This window comes from Alosa alosa, chromosome 7, assembly GCF_017589495.1.
Source record: "Alosa alosa isolate M-15738 ecotype Scorff River chromosome 7, AALO_Geno_1.1, whole genome shotgun sequence".
NCBI classification, from domain to species: Eukaryota; Metazoa; Chordata; class Actinopteri; order Clupeiformes; family Clupeidae; genus Alosa; species Alosa alosa.
Window position 1 is genome coordinate 25,597,498 of NC_063195.1, and position 25,089 is coordinate 25,622,586.

The 25,089-nt window shown below is 41.1% G+C and overlaps 1 protein-coding gene and 1 long non-coding RNA gene across 4 annotated transcripts; one reads left to right on the forward strand and one right to left on the reverse strand.

Annotated features, from left to right (window-relative positions):
* Positions 1 to 285: 285 nt before the first annotated feature.
* Positions 286 to 3,818, reverse strand: LOC125297134. 3 transcript variants are annotated; one of them, XR_007193940.1, is made up of 6 exons: positions 3,102 to 3,818; positions 2,260 to 2,328; positions 1,141 to 1,269; positions 969 to 1,026; positions 470 to 607; positions 286 to 336 (listed from the first exon to the last, which is right to left on the reverse strand). It is a non-coding gene; the product is annotated as an uncharacterized LOC125297134 (long non-coding RNA). The 3 variants fall into 3 exon arrangements; XR_007193941.1 differs by having other exon boundaries at positions 470 to 541; positions 3,102 to 3,814; XR_007193942.1 differs by lacking the exon at positions 3,102 to 3,818 and adding an exon at positions 2,847 to 3,095.
* Positions 3,819 to 19,609: 15,791 nt separating this feature from the next.
* LOC125298324 (B-cell receptor CD22-like) lies at positions 19,610 to 24,827 on the forward strand. The gene is made up of 9 exons (XM_048249026.1): positions 19,610 to 19,615; positions 19,672 to 19,870; positions 20,484 to 20,828; positions 20,904 to 21,161; positions 21,265 to 21,531; positions 21,883 to 21,967; positions 22,110 to 22,167; positions 22,344 to 22,573; positions 24,532 to 24,827. The coding sequence occupies exons 1-9, from the start codon at positions 19,610 to 19,612 to the stop codon at positions 24,575 to 24,577; spliced, it is 1,494 nt and encodes a 497-aa protein (XP_048104983.1). The 3' UTR covers positions 24,578 to 24,827.
* The last annotated feature ends 262 nt before the right edge of the window (positions 24,828 to 25,089 follow it).

Consider the following 25,089-nt stretch of genomic DNA (forward strand, 5'->3'; position numbering starts at 1 on the left):
TCCTATTACTCCATTTGTGTGGATGGAGGCGGAACACATCTCCTCGTTGCCCGATCCCCCGCCGATTGAAACACCTGATTGCGTGTTTGGTGACCTCAGTGTCCGTGGCAGACCGTGTCACCATGTTTTTCCTCACAGCACCTGTAATCAAACAGACAGATATGTTTATGTTTATGGTATGTAGCATCCAAAGCCAAGTATGCTTACACAATACAATATATGAGATAGGTATTAAGGAGATTAAATTTAAAAGAAACATGACTTACAAAGCTCCTCTGTTAAGCTGCGTTGAGGGCTGGTGTGGGGGTGGAGGGAGTTGAGGAGGGACTGCCGTTCCTGGCCCATAGTGAGGTGGCCGGTGTGCGAGAGGGGGAAAATTTTTTTATTAAATGGTAGTTATCTGTTAACCATGACTGATAATACACATGGGGCCTTTCTATTCACTAATATTTCAGAGATCAGTCCCTACCTTGAGTAACTCTCCGTATGTTAAATGCAGGTGCAGGTGCAGGGAGTTGAGGTGGTGAAGAGTGTTGCGGTCCTGCCCCATGGTGAGGTGTTAAGGGAGATAAATGGTTGTGATCTGTTAACCATGGTAGGCTGAGAGCTACAGGGCCAAACAATGGCAAACAAAAACAAATCTCTGGTCATGCTGGACATGAATTTGTATGTTTCAATATTTTGGTATGCACTATCTATATCAACTCCATGAATGGATTGACATTGAAATCAATGTGTTTCAATACAATCTGTTAATAATGAATGAACTTTTCAGGCAATATTGCATAAATGCAGATGACTGACTGACAAAATATTTGCATGAGATTTTGAAAGTAATGGATAAAGTATGCAGAAAATCTGAGATGGTAATGCAGAGGCAATCTGTTGATCTGAAATGGAGTGACTACTGCTGTGTTAATATAGATGGGGTCACTGTATTCAATATTATTTCAGAGATCAGTCTTTACCTTAACAGTTTTCTCCAGGTTGAGGGGTAGTGACTCGGCACTCGGCGAGATGGTGGAGCTGGAAGAATAGATACAAAGAGAGGGGAATGTCTTTAGCACTAAGAATGTTAACCATATCTCTGATATTAATATTATGATTTAGTTATTTCAATGTTAAGAGATTATTACTTACTTTGCCAGTGCAATTGGCTTGGGCTTGAGGCTTCAACTGATATACCAGGCGAGGTTGGAAGGTACCTCAGAGATGCAAAGTCACCATTTTTCTGGCTCTTCACTGTCATCAGAGTCCCCGAAACGATGGCTGTTACATAACGATATCATTATGGTTATTGCAATCCCAAAATTTCCAAATATGCATATAGTACAAGCAGACCCGGCGGCAGACACAAATTCACGGACGGGCATTACACCTTTCCAGGGGGTCACTGGAACTTAAATTGATCACGGTAGTTTAAACACACTTGACAAAACATTCCAATATGAAAATGTAGATCAATTGTTGTAAAATGGTGCAGCTCCTTTAAGAGAGCCCTGTGCGCAGGGATGGAGAGAGAGAAAGCGAGAGGGGATATGTGTGTTAGAACTGAGATGCGTGTGGAAAAAGTAGACGTGCTGTTGAGACTGGAACTAGTCATATTAAAAAAAAAATGCAAAAATAAATCCGCAGATAAAACCAAAATCCTCGTTCATTTGCTAACCACTTTCAGATAGAGTGTTAGGGAGTTAGCCCCGAAGTTACGGATAACTTCGGCCCTGGAGTGGTAAGCTCCCTGTTCTCCGACTAGGTCAGAAGAAAAAAAAACTGTAAAGGTTAACGCTATCAAACAAACCCAGAAACTACTAGGCATACTTCTACTGACTACGATATGAGATATAGCCTACCTGCGAGCCGATAAGCTATATTTGTCATCGGATGACAGGGGTTAGTGCAGAAGTGAAGTAGACTGCGCCACGTAACCTCCTCTCCATTTAGGTGATGGGCTTACCTAATGTTCCTGATTGATTAGCTACGGAATAATACAGATTTTACAAGTTTTATTTGCTACTTGCTAGACTGACAAACATATAGACTAGGCCTACATTTAATAAGTGTTCAAAATCAATCTATGGGATTGGGGTGGGTTGGAGCAGCCAAGCTCGTCTAGGGCGGGCACAGATGACTTCCAGGACGGGCCTGGCCCCCCAAAGCCCCCCCATGCCGCCGGGACTGAGTACAAGCATCTCTGGTCTATTTTGGAATGCTACGGGAATGTGTTCACATTACATTTTAACAACCCAGAAAGTGTCTTACTTGATCAAGCAAACCCAACAGAGGCAATCGTAACGTTAGATGCTAGAATCCAGCCGATAAAAGTTGACGCTGCAGAACAAACAAAATAGAAGATGGGGACCAAGTTCCATACAGTTAAGTTACGTTAGCATAATAAATCACAAACAGATGCCAATAGTTGTCTGAACCGACTTAAACAGTGATTAAAATGCCGAGGCTTTCATTACAAAGATGGCAGATGGACACTAAAGTTACGTATGAGACCAAACTTGGCAAAATGCAAACGTTAATTCACAGCTAGCTAGAGGCTAGGGCTAAACCATTATCAGTGAGTCAACATGTTAAAGTTGTAGGTAGCTATCATAGCAGACGAGTGCTTCACTGACTGAAATACCAGTGCCAGTATCACCTTAATCAAGGTTTGCATCGCAAACGTGATTTCAATATGTATAGCACTAATAGACATTAGCAATAACTTATGCAATTGCGCCTAGCAGCATGCTAGCTAGCAGCTATATGCTATAGTAGCACTATATGGACAACAGCGACACATTAAAACAGACCAGACTAATGTTAAATAACAATGTGTGTTTTTTAAATCACACTACCATAACATATTCTGCCGAAATTGCTATCCCATTTTAAATCAGATAGGCTACAGACTCATATGAGCATCACAGCTAACAATAACGTTAACTTAGCCTGTTGCACAAAATGACAAACGTCTCTGGTTGCACTAACGTTAACGTTAGTCCTAATATCAAACAACGTCATTACAATCAATAAACATGATGATTATAAAACCACAAAGGCCAATGTTTAGCTATTGTGAATGTCGCAATATATTAATAAATATCACTTACTCGAGAGGGTTCAGCGTAACCGTGTCCCAGCTAAGAAAATATCCACTAGTATGACTCTTCTTGGCTCTTGGTGTACAGTCATGTTCAACCGTTACAGTAAATGTGCGTCCGCGCCCGCGGATCCGACATGGGTCCACTCAGGATCCGCTGTTTGACAGTAGAATTTACGGGGCCGCCTGGAGGCGGAGCTGATCCTCTGTGCGGCACCAAAACGAATGCGACAGTCACGCGGGTTTGGCGTCTTGAAGGCGGATCCGCCTAGGAGTCTACTGCTGTGTGGGTTGCTTATGTTGGAATGTGTGAAAATGTACAAACAATCAAGAGGATGCCTTCTTGTATGTGATTTCTGCAACAGTGATACTGCAAACGTGTTCATAGCCTATTGTTGATTTTTATGCTGTAGCCTAGTGTAAAGCACGTCACAAAGTAGCCTAGCCTACAGAAAACACTCAATTGATGTGATATAATGATAACTTGTATGCCTACAATGGTTTATTAAACAACAGTCATTTTTTTAGTCAGTCATCATGTTCATGTTAATGAATAGGAAGGACATCTAAACGGTATCCATAAACCAAAATTTTGCGCAATATCTGCCGTGAGTCCCTATGCGTGAGTCACGAGCTCCTCCCAGCTGAAAAGCTTCTACCTAATGTGACTATTTTTTCCATGAACTGTAAAAGAAAACACGTTTTTTCCCGCTGTATTCTCCATAAAGAGTAAAGTTATTTCCAGAATTGATGTCACTTCCTGGACTCTTCTGAGGCTGGTCTAATGGGTCTGAGGTCTCTCAATGACTTAACCCCTACTGCCTTCCTCGGCAAAACGTCGACATGTGAATACATTGAGCCAATCATGTGTTGTGTTCTGAATACATTGAGCCAATCATGTAGTGTATTGTGAAGACATCGTGCCAGTCATGTGTTGTGATCTCACAGCTAGAGCAAGATTGGTGTTGTGAAGCCTTGCACACGCGCATTTCTGCCTAAATAGATGCCCAATAAGTGCCCAAGAAGTGCTCATATCAAAAATAATGCATTTTTGCATTTCTGCTGTGCCGTACAATATAGTTGCAATGCACTTCATTTTCTGTGATCAAATTACTGCTTTCCTGCATAAAATTAAAAAATGCAACCTTTTATGATCCAACAGCTGGATAAGTCCCAGTTTGTGTTCCACTCTGAAGATATCCACTCTTGGGTTTTGCTTCTGATTTTAATAAAGTGTACTTTATTGACTGGCATACATTCATTTAGGTTAACTGCTACGAGCTTGACTTTCCCCTTGGGGATCAATAAAGTATCTATCTATCTGACTCAGTGTTTTTCAACCTTTTTTGTGCCACGGCACACTTTTGACACATAAAATGTCCCACGGCACACAAACATCCTGTGTGAAGAAAAAATAAACATACCATAGCCTATAATTTCAAACTAGATGTACCGCGTAGCGGTACAAAATATGACCGCCACTCAGTCCTGTACATCCGTTCCGCGAAAATAAATCACACTTCAATTTGTCTCCATATTTTACTCCATCCCCCACTCTTGAAACTTTTGTGTATGCTTGTTTGGCATGCCTGAGTGTGTGTGTGCGGCTGCACAGAAAGTAGCCTACTGGTGCTGAAAAGGTGAATAGATTGTAGAATAGCCAAAGAAGATGTAGCATTGTTATAAAACCTTTAAAATCTCTAAACAATCACAAGTAGGGCAGTTCATCACAGTTCATCCATTGCAACTGGACTGATGAAAGGTCACTTACACCTGTAGGCTACATTGTATTTGGGAAAAGCAAAAAGGTATCAGCATAATGTTATTTATTTTTTTATTATTTTTTTTTAAATGTATTTATAAACAAAACATCTCTGTCAGTTCCATGCCGTTTTCAACAGCTATCAAAAACAAAGGTCATTTTGGATGGATGGATTTTTGTGAATGTTTCTTCTTCTACATAAGATTTTAGTCATCTTTAGTTCATGTAATACTTTATTGTCAATGCACAAATTAAGTAACAGTAGTCTGAAACGAAATGCTGTTTTACATCTAACCAGTGGTGCAAATAACTGGCATGTCCAAATGGGCCTTGATGAAATGCGTTAAGCTAGACTGTTCATACACATTTTAGCGGGCCAAAGTTGAAGAGCTTTTGTCGTTATTGTTAGTGCAAATATAGGCTGATTCATGTTCCCTTGCATTTGTGTAACTGAGATCCATGGCTAGTCTGGCTTTCATCAGACCAAGCTCAATCTTTTAAGAAATCAAAAAATAAATAGCGGGCAGATCAGGCTGGGTTCACCCAGCCTAGTCCATAGGCACCGATATTGTTTAATTTTCCGATTGAGATATACACGCTCTGGCTATTCTAAATGCAAAAATGCATCAGGGGAGTTATGACAAAGCGGTAACTAACAAACTAGATCCTAATAGAAAGCTGTTAGCTTCCCTAAGCTACAGGTAGGATTATAAGGTAGGCCTATTTACAACATAAATTGTCAATAGGCTATGCTGGCGACACAAATAAAATCTCCTTTGGAAACCAATGGCTTCGCCTTACAGTATCAAAGATTTTAAACTGCCATATCGTGGCAAAAGTTGTAATAACATTCACGCAGCTCCATGAGTCAAGGAAAGCGCTTGAATGAAGTAGCCACTTCTAAATGGGACCCACTACACAGTAGCTTAAGGTGTGTTGCCAAAGCAGCCATAATGAAATGAAGGTGTCATTGTTTGGATACTTCACACACACGTGCTTTTTAATTTCACAGACTACAACTACCAAGCTGGAATCAAAGCACATCGATTCCCCTCTCACACCCTGCACGCACTTAAAACAAAATAAACAGGCGTCTCAGTCTCCGCGCATGTATAGGCAAAACTGTATCAGACCGGTGTAACGTTGGTAAATCTTCCATTGCACAGAATGATTTTGTAGCATGTGCAATAAATGACAGTCGAAAGATACAAACAGTGCTGCTATCAATTTGCTTGGTATAACCGCATTTATAGTTTTCTACAAATGCAATCAATCAAATGGGCCTCCATCACTCAACCAACGCTAACGGTAACATTACCTAGGTCCTTATTGATATTACAAGATTAACGTACCTGCAGTAAAAACCAAGCATGTCCGATAAACATCCTCAGATTTATTGCGACTGCAAGATTGGTAGCCCAATTAACAGTCAGTGATGGTGACTTCTGCACCATGTATTCTATGCTATATGCCACTGTCTGTGCAGCACACCCCTATTCAACATGACTCCTAACCTTGGAAAGATTACAGAAGCTAGGTTAACTGTAACAATATCCTGGGTAATATCCTAACAGTTAATGATATTTTCCTTAGTAAAATCCGCATTTGAAAACCTTGTCACCAGTTGCCACAGTCTGTAGTTACTTTGCCTACTTAGACTCTGCATAATGAAAACGCTTTGAATGTTCCTTTTCTGCTTTGGCGGCATAGCTGATCTACAAAGCGCAAAAAAAGACAAAATGTGCATGCTGAAGGGCAAAGGGAATATTACAATGTTTTACACTGGCCTCTTTTGGGTTATGTATTGGTAGACATCCCTGATAATTTAGCATACACACTCACTCGCTCGATAACTTAGCATACACACTCGCTCGCTTTTCTGACAGTGTCACTACAAAGTAGGCCTAGGCTATGCTTTCACTCTGTTGTGTGTGTCAGATAAACCCCCTTCGGTTTCAGCCAATCAAATGACAGTACTTCTTTTACTGTCGTCCTTGCCGTTGGAATAGTCCAAATAGCACAAAGGAGTTCGCTAAAATATTGGTGGGGACAATTTTGTCATCTCAAAATTTTGATTGGGACTAGTCACTAGCGTCCCACCCTAAACCTGCGCCCATGGGTGGTGGCCCCCGGGGACGAAATGAAATTTTTCCGTAAAAGTCTAGTGGGGCTACATACCCACCAAATTTCATGTACCCCGGTGGTTCGGTGTCCCGGGTATCAATGACCAAAAATTCAGGAAGTAGATGACGGGAAAAATTCTTGAATTGTGTGCATGTGTGCGTGTACAAGTTTATGTTTATGTGTGTGGGTGTGTGTGTATGTGTGTGCTTGTGTGTTTGCCTGCGTATGTGTGTTTGTGCATGTGCATGCATCGTATATATGTCTACTGTGTGAGTATGTGTCATACATTATGATTACTGTAAATGTATGTGTGTGCGTGTGTATCTGTTTATGCACATGTGTGCACATGGAATGGGTTGACATGGCCCCTTGAGATCAACATACAAAAAAAAAAATGGTCCTCCTAAACCCTATGGTTTTCGAGATATTCACAGAAAACTGTGTCTGCCCTACCCTCCTTTCGAGGGGTCCAGTCCAGCGGGGGCTACAGATCAAAATGAAAAACGATGGTTCCATGCTATCCATGTGGGGTTACATGCCCACCAAGTTTCGTGTACCCCGGTCTTTCAGTGTCCCGGGAATCATTGACGGAAATTTGGGCATGCGAAAAAGAAAAAAAAAAAATAATCTGACTAAACCTATATGACCTATATGTCATAATAATACACAGATATGGCCTTATTATGGCTTCTATGCAAGACCTGCTCAATAAAACAAGCGCCCTCTGTTTCATTTGTAGGTGACTATATCTAATTTAATTGTTATGAACTGGATATGTGATGATTCTGTGAATACTGGATATGGGGCCCCCGTTGTACAATGCCTGCATACCACAAATAGTGCAATCATACAATCAATGAGAGCATGTGGTCATAAATTCTTTGATGCAACAGTTGCATTTCTGGACCAGTGAGTGACATTTGGGTAATTTTCTGCGGCACACCTGATGATCTCTCACGGCACACTAGTGTGCCCCGGCACAGTGGTTAAAAAACACTGATCTATCTATCTATCTATCTATCTATCTATCTTTGCATCTTTGCAGTTCAACATCACCTGAGCACTAAATGTATGTTTTTTACATTAATGCAGGAAAGGCACACAATGTGTTTTGAAGGTATATGCATGTTGGTGGCATTTCTTCACCTAAATCTGCTAGGTAAAGTGGAATGAACTACTACTTTGATTCCTTAGTGATTTTTTTGGGGTAAGGCTATTTGCACCCCTGGTACAATTAGCAGTGTATTCTATTCGTACCCTGGTGCAATTAGAAGTAAATTCTATTCGTACCCCCGTCTGGTACAAATATCAATGCTATTCGTACCCCGGTGCACACAGCAATGTGTTCTATTAATAGCCCGTCTGGTACAAATATCAGTGTATGCTATTAGCTCCCCTGTGCATTTACTCTGGCATATTGATCACACAAAAAAAAAAACGATCAACATGTTTTTGTTGTGACGTCACAGGGTGTGAATAGCTTAGCTGTGTAATAGGCACTCTGAATAAGGTATGCCGTTTGCATCAATGTATAGTTAGAAGTGGATGCTATTCGTACCCTGGTGTACATAGTAATGTATGCTATTTACACCCTGGTGCATGAACTAGCTAATTGTTGCAATCCAAACTTCCGTTTGAGAACCGAATTCTTGTTCAAATTGCGTGCCTTCGCTCCAGAGACGTTGGTATATGTGTGCTCTCACTCTGCCAAATCGCATCATGCAGGAACTGAACCCCGGTCTCCCATGTATAAGCTGTCTCTGTGACCACTGCACTATCTACTTCCACATCTAGATGGTTGTTGCAGGTAAACTTGGGCAGCCGTGGCCTACTGGTTAGCGCTTTGGACTTGTAACCGGAGGGTTGCCGGTTTGAACCCCGACCAGTAGGCACGGCTGAAGTGCCCTTGAGCAAGGCACCTAACCCCTCACTGCTCCCTGAGCGCCGCTGTTGTTGCAGGCAGCTCACTGAGCCGGGATTAGTATGTGCTTCACCTCACTGTGTGTTCACTGTGTGCTGAGTGTGTTTCACTAATTCATGGATTGGGATAAATGCAGAGACCAAATTTCCCTCAGGGGATCAAAAGAGTGTGTATATATATACTTATACTTAACTTATAGTTTATAGGCCTGAGCGTCATATTCACGAAATTTCTGTAAATTAACAAACTGACGGTTGTATGTGTTCACTGAACAAAGATTATTAAAATAAAACACAACTTTTCAATCTAAAACTTAATTTGAACATATATTAGTGCCGAAACCTTTCAGAATTCTTCACTTTCTGCTGACGAAAAAACAAATGTTGAATGTTTTTTGTGCACATGAGCAACGTCTTTTTGTTGTTATGTCACAGGGTTTGAATAGCTCAGCTGTGTGGCCATGGCTATAGGTAACAGGGGTGTAAATAGACACTCCGTTTTTTTTTTTTTGATTTCTCACACATACCTTTACAATCTTAATTGTATTTCCAAAATGGTAACTTGAGTCACTAGTATTGAATTTGTGTTTTGTTGCCATCGACCCTTTTAGCTGTACAGTGTGGTGAGAGTGTGACATACTCCACTACAATCTGTGGTCTTAAAGGAGCATCAGTGATCCTGCCCTGCAAATTTGAAGATCACCCGATCCTGTACTTTAGAAGAGGAGTATGGTACAAAGACAGGAGAGAGAGAGTCAAAGAACAAAGCAGCTCTGAATATTCTGACTGCAGCCTAAACATAGACAAACTTCCAGATGATCACAATGGTGTTTTATCACTTCAAGACGCTCTATGACAACTTGATGACAAAGACTCTGGGATTACAGTGACTGTTACCGGTACTGCTCAGCATGGGAATTCAAAATCATTATATGTTATTTTATCAGACCTATAATTAACTGGTTTTTTTATGTTGGTGAGTCATTATATCTCAACTTTTGATTTTTACTATAATCAGATATGAAAGTAAAGGAAGTTGATGCAGGGGATGAGAATCAGATTAAGGTGACCTGCAGCACCTCCTGCAGCTTGGGCTCTGACCTTCAGTATGTCTGGTACAAGAATGGACAGACTCTACAAGACAAAACCACAGCCTCCATGCTAGTCTATGAAGTGGCCAGTTACTCCTGTGCTGTGAAAGGTTATGAAGCTCTACGCTCCCCTGCAAAGTGTAAGTGCAGAACACCTCCAGTGTATTGGCTTAGAACCTCTTTTCAGTTAGTAAATACTGTATATTTGTGCTTTGTTCCATATTTGTTCAGTGGTTTATTTAATCTGACAACTTTGTATGTTTTTAATATGACAAAGTCAGATAACGTGGTGGAAGCCTTAACATACACAGCATAAAACTACACAGTACATAGATCTGATTAATATGGCTTTTGGCGCTCTTGTTGGGATGTATGATTATAGGTGTTCCCGATAAAAAGTGCTGGGGTGTGACCTATCTGTGTATTATTGGGCTCAGCAGTGGAGATCCCCTGCACTTACTTACATTCAAAACATCAAAGTGTCTACAAAACATTTTGGTTTAATAAACAAAAATCTAACAATCACCCAGAAGATCTCAATTTGGCTGATGAGTACAAAAATCATGTGGAAAATCTTGGAAACAACAAGAGCAGTTGCACTCTGAGACTGAAAGACATCAGAGTCAGTCACTCTGGAGAATATGTCTTCAGAGTTACAACCACAGAAGGAGAAAGTTACTCTGGATTACCTGGAGTCAACGTCTCTGTAACAGGTAAACTGTTTACCTTCTTCTCTACATACATCAGTGTGTTTCTTGTCTCTTTAAATACTTTATCCTCCAGCTCTGCAGGTGTTGACCCCTCCTGAAGCTGTGACAGAGGGTGAGAGAGTGACCCTCACCTGTGATACTACCTGTGCTCTGAGTAAAGACCCCATCTTCATCTGATACAAGAATGGACAGCCTGTGACCTATAAACACACAACCAGAGACAACAAGCTGCATCTAAACCCAGTCAGCAGTGAGGATGCAGGCAGTTACTCCTGTGCTGTAAAAGGACATGAGAGTCTCTCCTCAAATTATGTCTCTCTTAACGTGAGATGTAAGTGAACATATCTGCACTTTTTATAACTTCCATGTGATGTTAACATTCTGAAGAAAATTCTTTGCAGAGTAAAGCAGCTTTAAAATGTGAGTGATGGATGGATAATGTAAAGTGGTGTGGCACAAAAATCACTAAACAGACCTTTTAGACCTAATAGAAGAGAGAGACGCCCCCTAGAGAGATGGAGCTCAAGGATCTCAGGATGAAATGACAACACCAACCATGAGTCTCCTCATTTCTGACTGGTTGGAGTGACAGCCTGCCTTTGTCACTGGATGTTAGATTTGCTCTAACATGTACAGTACCAGGCTGTAGCATGGTAGACTTACATTAGAAGGCACGATGGCTACATCAGCACCACAGGACCAGAAGCCCACATGAGAGAACTGAACTCAACACACTATTATGCTGTGATCTGTGTGATACTGTATTGCTACTATTAGCATTGGCTGTGTGTGATGTGGCTGGCTTACTATCTGCCTTCTCGCTTCTCTGAACTGGACACCCTCTTCTGCATCCTCTATGTGTCTGTTTAAATACTCTGATCCTGAGACCAGTATAGGAAATCTCAATGTAGGCTTACTAAGTACTGTGCTGATATTTCTATACTCAGTTTTATTTGTATTTCTTGTCTGATGTTTGAGTGTGATAACCAGGTTTTCTTCTTTTACTGAAATTCTATTTGTTTATTTGAGCCTTTTTGTTCTGACTGAGAAAAGCTAGCTAGCAGCCAGTAGCAAGTGAGAGGTGGAGCCAGCTAGATCCCAGTTACCTAAATGAAGAAGGTGTAACGGTATGATAAGCCATTGGCCACGAGATATTTTTTCATCAAAAAATCTTTAAATGTGTTCTTTCAAGGAACAGAGAAGAGAGTTAGGGGTGTAATAAACTGCTAGAGTCCGTCTTTAATACTTAAATATTTGCCTGTCTTTCAAAATAGGGACAAAGGTATTAATTGGTTTCATTAAATAGGGGAAAGAAAGAATGTGTAACACGACCATTGTCACTTTTCAGTTTGTTTTTTTGTTGCCGCGGTTGCGTCCAGTATGTGTACGTCACCATATGGGCGTCACCAAATGGGTCAAGCAGACGTCATCCTCCCAGACACCAAGAGCCATAAGTACTATAATACTAACCTGACCCTAGCCAGATGAATTTCGTTCCGCTATAGCTCCGCCTAGCTTCACTCACATCCATCTGGGACCTCTTCCATTGAGAGTGATTTCTGCAACCGACTTTATGGTTCAGCCAATCAGGGCGCAGGGAGGAGTTTCATAGATGTGACATAGCTGTAGAAGCGACTGTGACACTGTTATTAGCGCCACGGGTTGGCTTCGATGTGAGTGGTTGAAGTAACACGTCAATAGATGACGGACAAGTGGCTTATTCAATCATATGCAAGCATTTTTTGATTAGGCCCAGCCTTCTGAAGCAACACTTCAATGGATCGGTTCCAGATGGATGAGTGGAGCTAGGCGGAGCGAAATTCATCTGGCTAGGGTCAGGTTACTATAATACACCAGCCTAAGGAAACTTTTTGTGGTGGGCAAGGCCCATCTTCATTTTATCATAAAACCCCACTGTACAAAAAGATTAGCATTTCATCTCCAAATTCACACGTTCTGTTTAGCCACTCGTCAGCGTTGCTATTTATGTACTGTGAGTTCTATCAGAGACTTTCTAATGAGGAGACACAGCACTCAAAAAATCCATAGAAATGCATGGGGTTAGTTTGTAACGCTGTCTACACATACAAAAAGAGAAGCATTTCATCTCCAAATTCACACGTTCTGTTCAGCCACTCATTGCTATTTATGTACTGTGAGTGCTATGACAGCTAAGAGACAGGAAGACAGGAGTGCTTACTGAAAAAAGGGTTTTACTGTATGCTGATATGTTCATACTCTGTTTTATTAGTTTTTCTTGTATGATGTTTGAGGCTACCAGTGTGATAACTAGGTTTTCTTCCTTTTATTTGTTTATTTGACTCCTTTAGTTTCCTTTTTCTCCTATGTTTAACATTGGTTAAAACTGAGGTATGTTGGTATTTCTTTTGTTTATGTTGATTATTTCCTTGTCTTTTAATAAACTGTGCATCATTTCCATCAGATGTTTGTCTTCTGTTGAGGAGGCAGGGACATTTATATTTAAGTCTGATTTTACCCTGATTTTACCCTGAGTTTTATGTAACTTCCACTGTATCGAGGTTGTGGCTAGAAGGGATACAGCTAAGAATGGAAGTTACGTAACAGATAGTAAAATCTTGCCGCTCAGGACAGGAACTAGGAAGCCATCATGTATATTCCCATAGACATAATATACTATGGATATTCCCATGGATATTCCAAAGAAAAATGGCTATTTTGCGAACATCAACATCACTTTTATGTTATAAATTCATGTTAGAAATACTATTACAAAATAAAAAGTTTAGTTATTCTGATCACGGGTGTCCCAAAGAAGTATAATATATATGGACGCGTAAGTTTAACTCTACGCCGCGTTACGAGAACTTATAATTAAAGACGATCTAACTAGACGTCTCAGCCATGGATATCCGTTTCATAAATGAAAACTATTTTTAAAACTATTTTTATGGATCGTTGATAAAGAGTTACTTCAATTGCACACCGAACACTCATTTCCCTTTGGGGATGGACCATAGACAATAAAACCAACTTGCTGTGATGGAGCAATTGGACTGAGATTGTAACTTGTGAAACCTGGCATGCAATATCTACTTCTGCATGGAGACTCCATCTGTAGAGAACACAACATGTAGGCTATATATGTGCAATGTATTGGCAGTACCATTATGAATAATATAGATATATGCAGTGAACAGAATATATTATAAGAAAAACTGAATAAATATGGTATGAACCAAATGGACAGATATGTACAGTACAGTTATGTGCAGTGTGGTAACAGTACTATTGTAGTGAAGAAACAGTAACATAAACGTCAGAGAGACTTGCTTCTACAGCTACATAAGATAAGAGTTAGAGTCCAATATTATTTAATTTAATTTTGGGGGGTGGGTTTGTGATTTTCACATACAAACAAAGCATTTTTTTAGCTGAACTCACTGTCCTGACCAAAACTGCGGTCTTTAGTTGAGACTGTAAACTTAAGTCATGGTTTCCTCCTTGTAATTACTGAGGTACTTCTCAAAACTCCTGTAGCCTACGACGAGAAGAAAGCTGCCATTGTTACAGTAACAGTATCGTCCGTAAACGGGCTCTGGTATCGTCGAGATTTTGATATATTTCACTATCTGTTACGGAACTTCCGTTCTTAGCTGTATCCCCTCTAGCCACAACCCTGTATGGAAACTGTTTCAGTTCACCCATAGTTCCCCTAGGGGCAATCATGAGTGAGTGCAAAATGAATGGGAGTGAGGCTAGACAGCTATTTCTTTTTTTTCACTTGCTTGTCGCCAAAAAAGTCACATTTTATTGTAGTTTTCACAACTACAGTATGGGTTTTTTCTACATCAAAAGCGAAACAAACAAATACCCGTGTCTTTTCGGTATTTTACAGGGTGGCCAGGTTTTGCCCTTAAAGGTCCGGGGTCACCGAGTATTGTCGGTATGAACACCTAGCTCGAGTTGCTGCAGCCAGCAGCTGAAGCTGCCAGGCAGTTACAGCGCTACACTCTGGGGACATGTTTGTGAGCTGTTGGCTAAAGAATCTGCTAATGAATGCTGATTGGTCAGTGAAGCTCCATAGGCTTCCATTCATTCTGAGCTCGCTCCAAGTGTCCTTGTGAAGATGCTGACTACATCTTCCCTGTTTTAGGACACTGTTTTTAATTCAATGCACTTTTGCATGTTCTTGTCCGCATGTTAGCTGACTAACTGTCTGCAGGTGTTTAATTGTTAATTAGTTAATTGGGCCACACCCATTTTGGTGCTCTTTAAAAGGGCCAGGGTGTTGGTGTGAGAGACTGATTGATGTGCAAGTTATTGTGTGTTGTACATTTTTAAACATTTGGATAAATTAAAGAAGGAAGATGTTTTCTACCAAAGAATATCCTGTTTTTATCTTTTTAAAAAACAAGATGGTGGACACTTTTTTTACATTTGGTGGCAGCGGTGGGATTATCCCTCTCGTTGTGTGGCGGGGACCCACATTTCAATTAATTTGGAATATGAAGGTGTACTGCGGAGAAGGGGATGGCAGGTCGATGAAGGGACCTGCTGGGGAGAGAGATCACTGGAGGAGTTACACTGCTGTCCTGTTGGGTTGGCCGAAGCCTGAAGGAGGAATAGCTTGGAAACTCCTTGTTGCTGACGTGCGCCTTGTGGGGAGCTATTGCCAAGCCTGGGAAAGCAGCAGTGGGTGAGGATTTCCTGAACATATCCAGTGGCAGACTGGCCTGTGGCCTTGGGAGTAGGCCAGTGCTTAGAGATCCTATTATCTGCTGGGACTGCAGAGGGCTGAGCGGTGTGGCAGGCAGTCTGGACGCCTGGATGAGGAAGTTTCAGATGGGCTATGTATGCTGTAAAGAGTGCAGTGTTGAGCCAAGGAGGAGTGATCTTGGAATGAAGACTGGAAGTGACCTGATAGACTTTTTAAACTATTAATGTTTTAAGCACTGTTGACTTGCACAAACTGTGTTTGTAAGCTTAAAAGAAGGGGAAGGTAATGTGAATATGCTGACTACATCTTCCCTGTTTTAGGACACTGTTTTTAATTCAATGCACTTTTGGATGTTCTTGTCCGCATGTTAGCTGACTAACTGTCTGCAGGTGTTTAATTGTTAATTAGTTAATTGGGCCACACCCCTTTTGGTGCTCTTTAAAAGGGCCAGGGTGTTGGTGTGAGACTGATGTGCAAGTTATTGTGTGTTGTCCATTTGTAAACATTTCGATAAATTCAAGAAGGAAGATGTTTTCTACCAAAGAATATCCTGTTTATCTTTTTAAAAAAAAGATGGTGACTTTTTGTGGGGAGCCAAAGCCTGGGAAAGCAGCAGTGGGTGAGGATTTCCTGAACATATCCAGTGGCAGACTGGCCTGTGGCCTTGGGAGTAGGCCAGTGCTTAGAATCCTATTATCTGCTGGGACTGCAGAGGGCTGGCGGTGTGGCAGGCAGTCTGGGCGCCTGGATGAGGAAGTTTCAGATGGGCTATGTATGCTGTAAAGAGTGCAGTGTTGAGCCAAGGAGGAGTGATCTTGGAATGAAGACTGGAAGTGACCTGATAGACTTTTAAACTATTAATGTTTTAAGCACTGTTGACTTGCACAAACTGTGTTTGTAAGCTTAAAAGAAGGGGAAGGTAATGTGAATATGCTGACTACATCTTCCCTGTTTTAGGACACTGTTTTTAATTCAATGCACTTTTGGATGTTCTTGTCCGCATGTTAGCTGACTAACTGTCTGCAGGTGTTTAATTGTTAATTAGTTAATTGGGCCACCCCCTTTGGTGCTCTTTAAAAGGCCAGGGTGTTGGTGTGAGACTGATGTGCAAGTTATTGTGGGTTGTCCATTTGTAAACATTTCGATAAATTCAAGAAGGAAGATGTTTTCTACCAAAGAATATCCTGTTTTTATCTTTTTAAAAAACAAGATGGTGACTTTTTTTTTTTTTTTTTTTTCTCCCACAGTCCTCTTTAGGTGAACTGCAGCCAGTGTCGGAAACCAGAAGTGTTCTGAGAGCGACTTCTCTTAATTTCTCTTCTGTGCCTCTACTGAGTGGATGCAGGAATGTTTGTTTTTTGTAGCTTAAATAACATTGCTTGTACAACACATGGACCTAATACTGATTAGTGGTTCATAAAGTCAGAATATTAATATACATTTATTCAGAAGAAGGACATCTGCTGTTATCATAGCCTAGTATCCTTCGTATACACGTGGTTACATGCAAAGACATGATTCTATCTTTAAAAAACAAGAACAAAAGCAGAAGCTCCACATGCAGTTGCTGTATATCGTCTGAGTGGTTATACTTAAATAGTCTGTAGTGTGGCAGACTAATTTGAGAGAGGAGAAATACACAGTCCTCTTGATTAAATAGACCCTGATCATGACTAGTCTGATGAAGAGAGGAAGGGATTGAAACGTCATTTGTGTTTGGGATTGAACTCAAATAAACTAAAAAAAAAAAAAAAAAAACGGAGAGCAAGTGTGCGGACGTTCTCTGTTACGTTAGATCTTGGACTTTGGATGTGCGCACATTCCCAAACTAAAATATATGGCATTAATTTACCGATCAACCAAGCCATTTTAAGGCAAATAGGGGATTTTTCCATTAAAGAACTTCTGAATGTTGAACAGACAAGACGGTTTTAATATTTTCAAATTACAGCCTAAGATATGTAAATGTTGTCCATTTATTGCATGACAATGTTACTTTTTATTTAGTTTTCTGCTGCTGCGGTCGTGTCTTTGCACCAGTATACATCACCACATGGGTCAAGCAGACGTCATCACCAGACACCAAGAGTCATAAGTACTGAATACACCAGTCTAAGGAAACTGTAGTGGGCAAGGTCATCTTCATTTTATCATAAAACAGAAGCATTTCTGTAGCATGTCATCTCCAAATTCACACGTTCTGTTCAGCTACTCGTCAACATTGCTATTTCTGTTTTGTGTTATGACAGCTAGGCCATTGAGACACAAGACAGGAGTGTGAGTGACACATTCATGCCTCTCCAGAGAACAGCTCAGGCTTAATTCTATGAGATTTTGAAGAGAAGAGAGATGCCCCAAACACAGATGGACCTCAGGGATCTCATAATCTTTGTTTTTCCACCCTCCATAACTTGAACTTGCATTGCTCGTCTTTTTATTATTATTATTATTATTATAATTATTATTGTAATGTGCACGGTTGCAGGCTGTTAGGGACAATGGTAGTTGCCTGTAGAGTAAACGTTGTCCATGAGCCATGTCTAATTAAGTAGAGAGCGATCAGGACCGAGACTGCATCATTGCTACAGTACGTGAGCAACAGAGGGCTGGAAGAACACTGTTAAAACTGAAGTTTTAAAGTAAGTCTGTAGATGCCGTCCCATAGCAAAGGTGTTGTGATTTGACTGACTATGCTGATCATTTCCATGTCTTAATTAAATACATGTTGCTCCGCCTATCTATAATATTTAGTATTAGTCCTATGCAAAGTTTCTTTGAGTGGTGCCATCCACGGGTGATGGACATGGCATTTCACATGTTAAATGTAAACTTGTGACTTTTTAGCACTAATAACATATTTTGAAGAACAAGGGTCTCAGTGGTTCAAAATAGGAAGTTTGCCTGCCACTGAAGTTTAGTGTTGTTTGCATAATAGACGTGAATTTATCTTTGGAAACAAGAACATCACACTCTGGATGAAACTAAATATGTGGAAATATCTGAGTATGCACTCAGGACATCATTCATGTTTCATTGTTCATGTTTCCTGCACCATAGTCACCACATAGGTCAAGAGGTCATCTGGCCCTCATGTGTACCAGCCAGTGGTAGAGATACAGATGATAAACTGGATCAAGTGCCACAAGAATAGACAACATTGGTCTGAGGAAGCTGTTTGTGGGAGGAGTGATCATATGTCAGCAAGGGCCATCAGCATTTTGGAAAAACCCACAGTGCAAAAGGAGAAGTACATGTATTTTCTCAGCTTATCGTTTCCACATTCACACGTTCAGTCACTCGCCAAAGGTGCCGTTATTCAGACATTGCCAGACATCTCTTCATAAGAAGGTAGGAGAATATTTAAGAAATCTTTAAAAAGACTTTTATTTTAGAAATATTTTTTTTCTTTTAAACTTGTGACATTTCAATATTTTTGTTTTGTTTTTAATCTCTGTGTTAACCTGCTTGTTTAGACTTGTATGTAGCTTCTGCTTCCTGTTGCTGCTATGAAAAATGTCTGCTTCTGATCTTAAAGTGTAGGTACTTATTTCAAGACTGCCATACAATCATTTTGGCTAAGTGCTACGAGCTTTGCAGTTCAACATCACCTGAGTGTGTGTTGCATTCATTAAAGCAGGGGAAGCACAGAATGGGTTTTGAAGGAATATGCATGGTGGTGGTATTATGTCTAAACATGTCAGGTAAAGTGGAACATACTGCTACTTTAATTCCTCAGTGATATATTTGGATTTCTTACACAGATATTGAAGATGAAAAAATGAAAACTGGAGTCACTAGGATTGAATTAATTGTTTGTTGTCATTGACTCTTTCAGCTGTGCAGTGTGTAGGGGATGTGCTGTACTCCACCACTAGTGTCTGTGGTCTTAAAGGAGCATCAGTGGTCCTGCCCTGCGCATATCGCTATTCCTGGATTGGTCACTATTGGAGAGGAGAGTGGTATGAAGAGAGGAGTGGGAGAGTCAGAGGACACAACCCTCCTAATTATGACTGCAGTCTGAAAATCGACAAACTTACAGACGATCACTCTGGTGTTTATCAGTTTCGGTTTTACACAACACTACACCGGAGCTGGATAACAAGCAAACCTGGGATTACAGTGACTGTTACTGGTACTGCTTAGCACAAGAATTCAAAAACATTACATGTCATTTTCAAATCATACAGGCCTAGCTATGATTAACTGATTTTAATGTCAGTAAGTCATCATCATTATCAACTTATGTCTCATTCTAATCAGATTTGAAAGTAAAGGAAATTGATGTAGGGGATGAGAATCAAGCTAAAGTGACCTGCAGCACCTCCTGCAGTTTGCACTCTGAACTTCAGTATGTCTGGTACAAGACTGGACAGACTCTACAAGACAGAACCACAGCCTCCATACTAGTCTATGAAGTGGCCAGTTACTCCTGTGCAGTGAGTGGTCATGAAGCTCTACGCTCCCCTGCAAAGTGTAAGTGCTAATCACCTTCAGTGTATGAGCTTAGAACCTATTTTAGTTAGAAAGTAAATACCGTATATTAATGCTTTGTTTCATATTTGTTCAATGGTATCTCATCGGACAACTTCATTGTTTTTATGTCAGAGTCAGATAGCTAGGTGGAAGCCTTAACACACACAGCGTTAGGGCTCTATCTTGCACTCCAATGCCTTTGCGCAAGTCGCTTTGTTAGCGGATCTAGGGCGCTTTTACTATTTTACTGGCGGGATATTAACTGTTGCGCCCGACACAAATCTAAAATGGGGTGGTCTGTAGTAGCTACATTACTCATGGCTGTGGTTTGGGGAGTAACATGCAATAAACCAATTAGAGCGTCATCTCACATTCCGTTTAACAACAGGCACGCTTGTTCCATAGCGGATTGCTATTATGATGGCGGATCAACAGGGGCCATTTGCGCCGGAACACGCCCCCTCTTCTCGCTGAACCTGTGGAGGGAAAATTCCAATATGCACTGACTACAAACTAGGAAAGACAAAAGCGGGAGTGCAAGATAGAGCCCATAATGTGCACTGTATGTTCTTATTGATATGAATTTTGGTGTTATTTTTTGGTGTACGATTAGGTGTTCCAGATAAACAGTGCTGGGGTGTGACCTACTCCTATGAGAATAGCTGTGTATTATTGGGCTCAGCGGTAGACATTCCCTGCACTTACTTACATCCAAAAGATGACAGCATCAACAACACATTTTGGTTTAATAAACAAAAATCGAACAATCCCCCAGAAGATCTCAATTTGGCTGACGAGTACAAAAATCATGTGGAATATCTTGGAAACAACAAGAGCAGTTGTACTCTGAGACTGAAAGACATCAGAGTCAGTCACTCTGGAGAATATGCCTTCAGGTTTACAACCACGGAAGGAGAAAGTTACTCTGGATTACCTGGAGTCAACATCTCTGTAACAGGTAAACGAGTAAACCCCCTTTTTGTCTACAAACATCAGTGTGTTTTCTTGTCTCTTTACATACTTTATCCTCCAGCTCTGCAGGTGTTGACCCATCCTGAAGCTGTGACAGAGGGCGAGAGAGTGACCCTCACCTGTGATACCACCTGTGCTCTGAGTAAAGACCTCACCTTTATCTGGTACAAGAATGGACAGCCTGTGACCTATAAACACACAACCAGAGACAACAAGCTGCATCTAAACCCAGTCAGCAGTGAGGATGCAGGCAGTTACTCCTGTGCTGTAAAAGGACATGAGAGTCTCTCCTCAAATGATGTCTCACTTAACGTGAGATGTAAGTGAACATATCTGCACTTCTTTATAACTTCCATGTGTGTGATGGATGGATAATGTAAAGTGTTGTGGCATATAACCTGGCTCCACTTATGTTTTAACAGACAGGCCAACACATGTCTCAGTTTCCATCAGTCCCTCTGATGGAATAAAGGAGGGGACTTCAGTGACTCTGACCTGCAGCAGTGATGCCAACCCACCAGTGCACACCTACACCTGGTATATGAAGAGTGGAGCTGAATCTCTTGTTAGGGGCACAGGGGAGAGCATCAGCTTCAATGTGACCTCTAATACCAGTGGACTTTACTACTGTGAGGCACAGAATGAACTTGGCTCTCAGAACTCTACTGATGCTGCAGTTCCTCCCAAAGGTCAGTGAGGTGTAGTTTAACACTAACAGTGGATTCATCTCTGGTTGTTAAGACTGTAACGGTGAGAAACATGGGTGTGGTGGAGCAGCAGTGACGTCACTGTCTGATAGTAGGTTGGCCTCGGCCCCTTTCCCAGACCATGTTATTGTGAGTCCATGTTGCTTTGGATTAAACAAAAGCATCTTCTTAATACCAGTCACCTTACATTTCTGCTCTAATGTGTATGTGTCAAGCCGCATGGAAGGCCATAGATGTTCCACTTAACTTGTCCAAAGTATCACTGACATCAGAGGTGATTATGTTTACTGGTTCTTCAAATTGTTTTTCATTTTCCCTTTCTTAATTTCTCAGAGGTAGCTGCCATGATCCTGACAGCTACAATCACCACATTAATCATTCTCGCTGTCCTGCTGATGCTTGGAATTCTGCGCTTGAGGTGACTGATAGTGTTTTTTGATGTACTTTTGTGCAAAAATAGGCATGGCATACACATTATTTGCTCCTGTATATTATTTATCCTTGATATGATGTCATTTTACCTCACAACATCAACTCAAAATGTATATGATTGTACGAAGCAGCAAGAAGAAAGCTAAAATGACTGCAGATACAAGGACCACAAATGCAAACACACAGGTTAGGAACTTGCCGCTCAAAGCCTTTTAATGTTGTCTATTGTGCAAACATCCTGTATCTTATATGAGACTATCCAAGCCTAAGTAAGCCTGGAAGCTTTTGCATGAGTTGTACACTATTGCACTTAGACTTCTGCATCACTCATAATAACATGATGATTTCTCTTTCCTGATTAGAGTGACGCTGGTCTTGTGTACAGCACCGTCACAGTAAGAGCCACGACCTCTGACCCCACACAGAGAGTGACCACACATGATCAAGACGACGTTCAGTATGCCAACGTTCAGATCAATCCCTCCAAAAGACAGGAAGTGCCTCTGTACTCCACTGTCCAGATGCCTCAATCCTCTGCACAGGATGTTGCCAACGCTTCAGTCCAGTTCCACAGAAGGAGTGCTGCCACCAGGTGGGCATTTCTTCTCATTACAACAAATCTTGTAGCCTCTTGCACATCAACGGTCTACTTACATTTGTACTGTAAGCAGAATTATTACACGGCTCTTCACAAGGCAAGTAGAACGCTCCATTGGCTTGAATGGGGAGTTTCGTGGGGAGTTTATTATTTCGTTTTGGCAAGTAGTCGTGTAATAAGTGGGATAATGTATAGAACACTGGTCATTATTGGGAAAATAAGTCCCTTCAGGGTGGAACAAGACCCCTCCGCTGCGCGTCAGGGTACGGTTCGCCCTGTCGGGACTTATTTTCCCAATAATGACCGGCATTCTATACATTATCCCTTACTTAAGACATCCGGGATAAGTTACTGAGCTGCGCTCAATGAATCCAAAACAAGAGCGTACAGGCTTAATTGGTTGCACAACGATCAAGCCAGGATGAGCAGACACAGATTCATCAAGCCAGGTGAAACCTATCCTGGATAAGTGCGTGCTCACGGCTCAAATAGACCCCGCCACCGATCACAGATTCACTGATCCACCGTGGCAACTAGAGCGGCTTCATTGCTCCTTCTACAGTGTAAAGTAGGTAGCCTTTTCACAACAGCAACAAACACCAACAACTCTGTTTAGGAGAATATTGCAACTAGGGTCACGACCACCACGCACAAAATGGTTATGGCGGTCCCATGACGTCACATTTTCGCATGACAGGTCGGAATATGTAAAAGTTAAGTAATGATATATGTGATAACAATGTCTAGTGGGCAGTGGAATAACTATTGGTTTCCGTTTGTGGTGACTGCTGACTGAGATAAGGGATGAGATTAAATAGATCCTGGAACTTAGCCTGGTCTGGAGCAGGCTAGCTCCACAGAATAAATCGCCATGGTCACTTATACCATAACATATCCTGCTGCCCCCTATCCCGCTTTTGTGCAACCGGATCACGGATAAATTTTGCCAGGATAACCAAGATATCCCGGCTTAATCCCTTATCCTAGTTTTGTGCAATAAGCCCCAGGTGAGGAGACCTCTACCCTGGAAAATCCAGAGTTCTCGCAATAGCACAATTTGAATTGTCTCTGCGAGACACTCTGGCTCCCCGCGATAGAAGTGGCAAAAGTCATTACTCATTGCCAATCACATCGGTGTATCTGATATAGGCGGGCCAGTAGTGTTATCCAATTGCGTTGGTCCGGAATCAGTCAGTAAACATTGGTCGTATAGTGTTATCCAATTGCGTGCAGTGAGATTTTCAAATGCACGCTAGGTGCCGTCCCTCGAGTTGGGCCATTACATTATTCATGGCCAGACCCTTAATCTTTCTAGATTACCAGGGTCTGGAATCTCGGAGACCTCAACAGTCTGACTTTAAACACATGGTGTGTTGTTTATCAGAAGCATCTAAAGCTTCCCAACCAGTATCCACAATTTAGCACCTAAGCTTAGTTGAGGCTGTGCAGCAGTTGTATTTGCACACATTGAAGGTCCTGTTCACATGTAAGCGTTCTTAAAGGTGCAATCAGGAATTTTACGCAATTTCAACCCCATAGCATTTTTTGTCACATTGAGCGATCATCTCCTCCTGACCGCTAGCTGCCCATTCCATGATTAGCATGTAAAAAGAGAAAAACGTTCTCTGTAGGCAGTGCAGGCTCCGAAAACTGGAAACAAACAAAGTGGGGGCACCTGTCCCCCAAACAAACACAAAACCCTTGGTGGAATTTCTCTGGGAATTCAGAAGGGAGGGGTGAGCTACCTTCCTGACGTTTTTTTTTCGGGTTGCACAAAAGTGTCTGCCGGTGAATTTAAACACAATCAAACTCGACTTCCTGTGCAATCCCTGACTGCACCTTTTATTAATGTGCGGTGGTACCCAGTGGAATACAGAGGATGCGCCTGTATTTCTGTTTTCCATCACAATCCAATGTCACTTCTCAGACTGTGTGCTGTTGTGTGATTGCAGAGCTGAGGATGACAGTGTGACCTACAGTACAGTCCACAAACAATGACAGGCCTGGAAACACCTGACCAGAAAGACCCTCAGGCCATCTCAGTTCATACAAAAAATATTGTTCTGGTTTACTCTTGGTGTTAAACTATTTGGAACCACTTTCTGTATTTGGTTAAACAATTGGTCACTGCCATCTAGCTACATAGAACTACAGTTTGTCTTTGCAATCATATCCAGATTAGCTTAAAATGTTCCATATAGATAAATAATAACTTTACATAATATTATACAGATATTACATATACTTGTCTGGGCCTTTTGTGTTTATGAATGGAAAGCAGTGTTTGTCTTTTTTAAATAAATACATTTAAAATCCCCTATTTGTGTATCATTTGTTTATATTTGTATTTCCTTCTTTATTTATTTCAAATATAAATTTATTTCATATAGGCTTTATATGATTTACAAATCTGAATGTTGCTTTTATTTACATTTTACACAATATTTCTGTTTTTCAGAAAGTTAGGGTTGTACATGGTTTACACACTTAGTAGAGGCAGTCATGGCCTA

Excerpts from the sequence above, each read along its gene's own strand:
- LOC125298324 (XM_048249026.1), top strand. Across the intron at positions 19,871-20,483 it reads TCTACGCTCCCCTGCAAAGT|GTGTTCCAGATAAACAGTGC; the intron begins GTAAGTGCTAAT and ends GTGTACGATTAG. Across the intron at positions 22,574-24,531 it reads AGAAGGAGTGCTGCCACCAG|AGCTGAGGATGACAGTGTGA; the intron begins GTGGGCATTTCT and ends GTGTGATTGCAG.